This window comes from Rhincodon typus, chromosome 11 (genome assembly GCF_021869965.1).
Source record: "Rhincodon typus isolate 14 chromosome 11, sRhiTyp1.1, whole genome shotgun sequence".
NCBI classification, from domain to species: Eukaryota; Metazoa; Chordata; class Chondrichthyes; order Orectolobiformes; family Rhincodontidae; genus Rhincodon; species Rhincodon typus.
The window spans coordinates 70,638,731-70,640,812 of record NC_063342.1 but is presented as its reverse complement, the minus strand read 5'-3'; the positions used below and the strand labels follow the sequence as shown (position 1 = coordinate 70,640,812).

Sequence of the window (2,082 nt, the reverse complement as noted above, 5' to 3'; positions counted from 1 at the left end):
TGTATAAGTCCTGCCCTGACTTGCCTTTCCAAAATGCAGCACTTGACGTTTATCTAAATTAAACTCCATCTGCTACCCATTGGCCCATCTGTTCAAGATCCCATTGTACTCCTGAGGTCACTTTTGCTGTCCACTACACATCCAATTCTGCAAACTTACTAACCATACCTCTTATGTTCACATTCTAATCATTTATATAAATGACGAAAAGCAATGGATGTAGCGCCAATCCTTGTGGCACACCGCTGGTCACAGGCCTCCAGTCTGAACATTGCTGAATATTATTTCCCCCTTCCACCTCCACAACCTGATCCTCCTCCCTATCTGATTCCCAACCATTACCTGATTCTCCCCCATCCTTCCTTGCTTCTCGCCCCCCCCCCCACGCCAAACCATCTCCTCCCTCCGTCCCTGGACCTGGTGCCTGCTGTTGGGTGTTCCTCAGTGTTAATATATTCGGGGATATGATGTTAATATGATCAGGTGAGCCTATAGCGGCGGGGCTGCTGGGCGTTCCTGTACATACATTATGCTGATGAGAGTGCTGAGGGTTTTGTGGTGAGAAGCAGCAGCGGCGAGCTGTTTGTGAGCATCACAAGCTTTCTTTGTGGAGCCCTGTCGAGGTGGCTCTCCAAGGTTTCTACAGTACATTGCCGTTTCACTGCAAATTCACAAAATCTAGCCTTCAGCAATAGCGTTTCTCTTTACCACGCCGGCTCATTAAGGCTGCAAACGAAAAGCTCCCGTTTCTTCACTCATTTTTGCTCTGGAATAGCATGAATGCTGAATATTATAAGTCACTGGCGATGGAGCTTGGGGTTTACCAGCTGAGAAATTTCTCGATTTCATTTCTCTCCTCTTTGCTCGGAACAGAAAACGCCTCCGTAAAATTAGACAGTAGGTAAATGTCGGTTGTTGGATTGTTTTTTGTTTTGTTTTTGCAACGGTTAGGGGTTGGTTGAGCTTGATTTGAAGATAGGCAGATATGGTATAGCGAAATATCATTTGCATTGCAACAATCAACGGTGCTGAAGGCGCTGACAGCTGATGTGAAATCTCCGGCTGTTTCTGGGGGAATCAGAGACATTTGAAAATGATTTTAACTTGTCTATGTCTCTGGAGCTCGGGGTTGCTGCTCAGTATGTGCCTATGGAAATATTGGCGGAGATCAATGCAGGGAAAAATGGCTGGCGTCGTCTCCCAGGCTTGTTATTTTGCCGCATTACAGTGGGGGCATCTACCCCCAGAGTCAGCAGAAAATGAAGATCTCGGCTTCTTTTTTGTTTTGAGGCTTAATCCTACATATTGACCCAGATGCCGACTTTGATTAATAATAATGTTTCAGCAAATAAGCTAAGTGTTGCATCGCCTGCAAGTGGTCGCTGTTTGCTGCGCCTGGGGGTAAATAAAATGCATCAATCAACACAAAAACAAAGCTATTATCGGGTTACGGCTGTACATTAGATCTTGGCAGGCGCGATTGCTGTACTTGTCTTCCATTCGCTTTCTTTTCCTTTCCAGTTGGGATTGTTGCTTTAATCTTGTTTTTTTTTGTTTCTTTACAGCTCTTCTGGTGCCAGTGTGGTAGCCATAGACAACAAAATCGAGCAAGCCATGGTAAGTGTTTGTGCAGCGAACGGCAGTAAAGAGGTATTAAAATCAATTTAGAGACCTCAAAACCCTTTTGGGGACGAAGAAGAGGAGGGAATGGGGATAGGGGGATCGGCCAAGCACTCGTCAGTGCAACCGTGCAATGGGGCAGAAAGAACTCAGAAATCTTCGGTGTAACAATGCAGATTGGACATCCTCTAGAGTGTCAGGAATTCTGCTGCTCGCCCTCTGTGTAGAGGGGCATTTGCTCACTGTTCATGGCATGGATGTTCAAGGTGAATGTGAGACACTTGTTTTGTGTGCAGCAGCCTTCGCTGACCCATAGATGTGAGCCCTCGTTCACTCATCAAAGAAAATTGAAATGATTTTCTCAAAAACTAATTTGATGCCGCGGTCACGCAACCGGGGCACTAAGAGATAATATTGTATTTCTTGCTTGCGCAATGCCGTGCATCGATCTCTGGCAGTCAA

General features: G+C 45.8%; 1 protein-coding gene across 1 annotated transcript in view; it reads left to right on the top strand.

Annotated features, from left to right (window-relative positions):
- The first annotated feature begins 494 nt into the window (after positions 1-494).
- Positions 495-2,082, top strand: part of tsc22d1 (TSC22 domain family, member 1) — an 81,873-nt gene continuing 80,285 nt past the window's right edge. The window contains exons 1-2 of the mRNA XM_048602910.1: positions 495-901; positions 1,566-1,617. Of these exons, the coding sequence (XP_048458867.1) occupies positions 777-901; positions 1,566-1,617 (177 nt within the window). The 5' untranslated portion in view covers positions 495-776. The remainder of the gene's footprint in view (positions 902-1,565; positions 1,618-2,082) is intronic.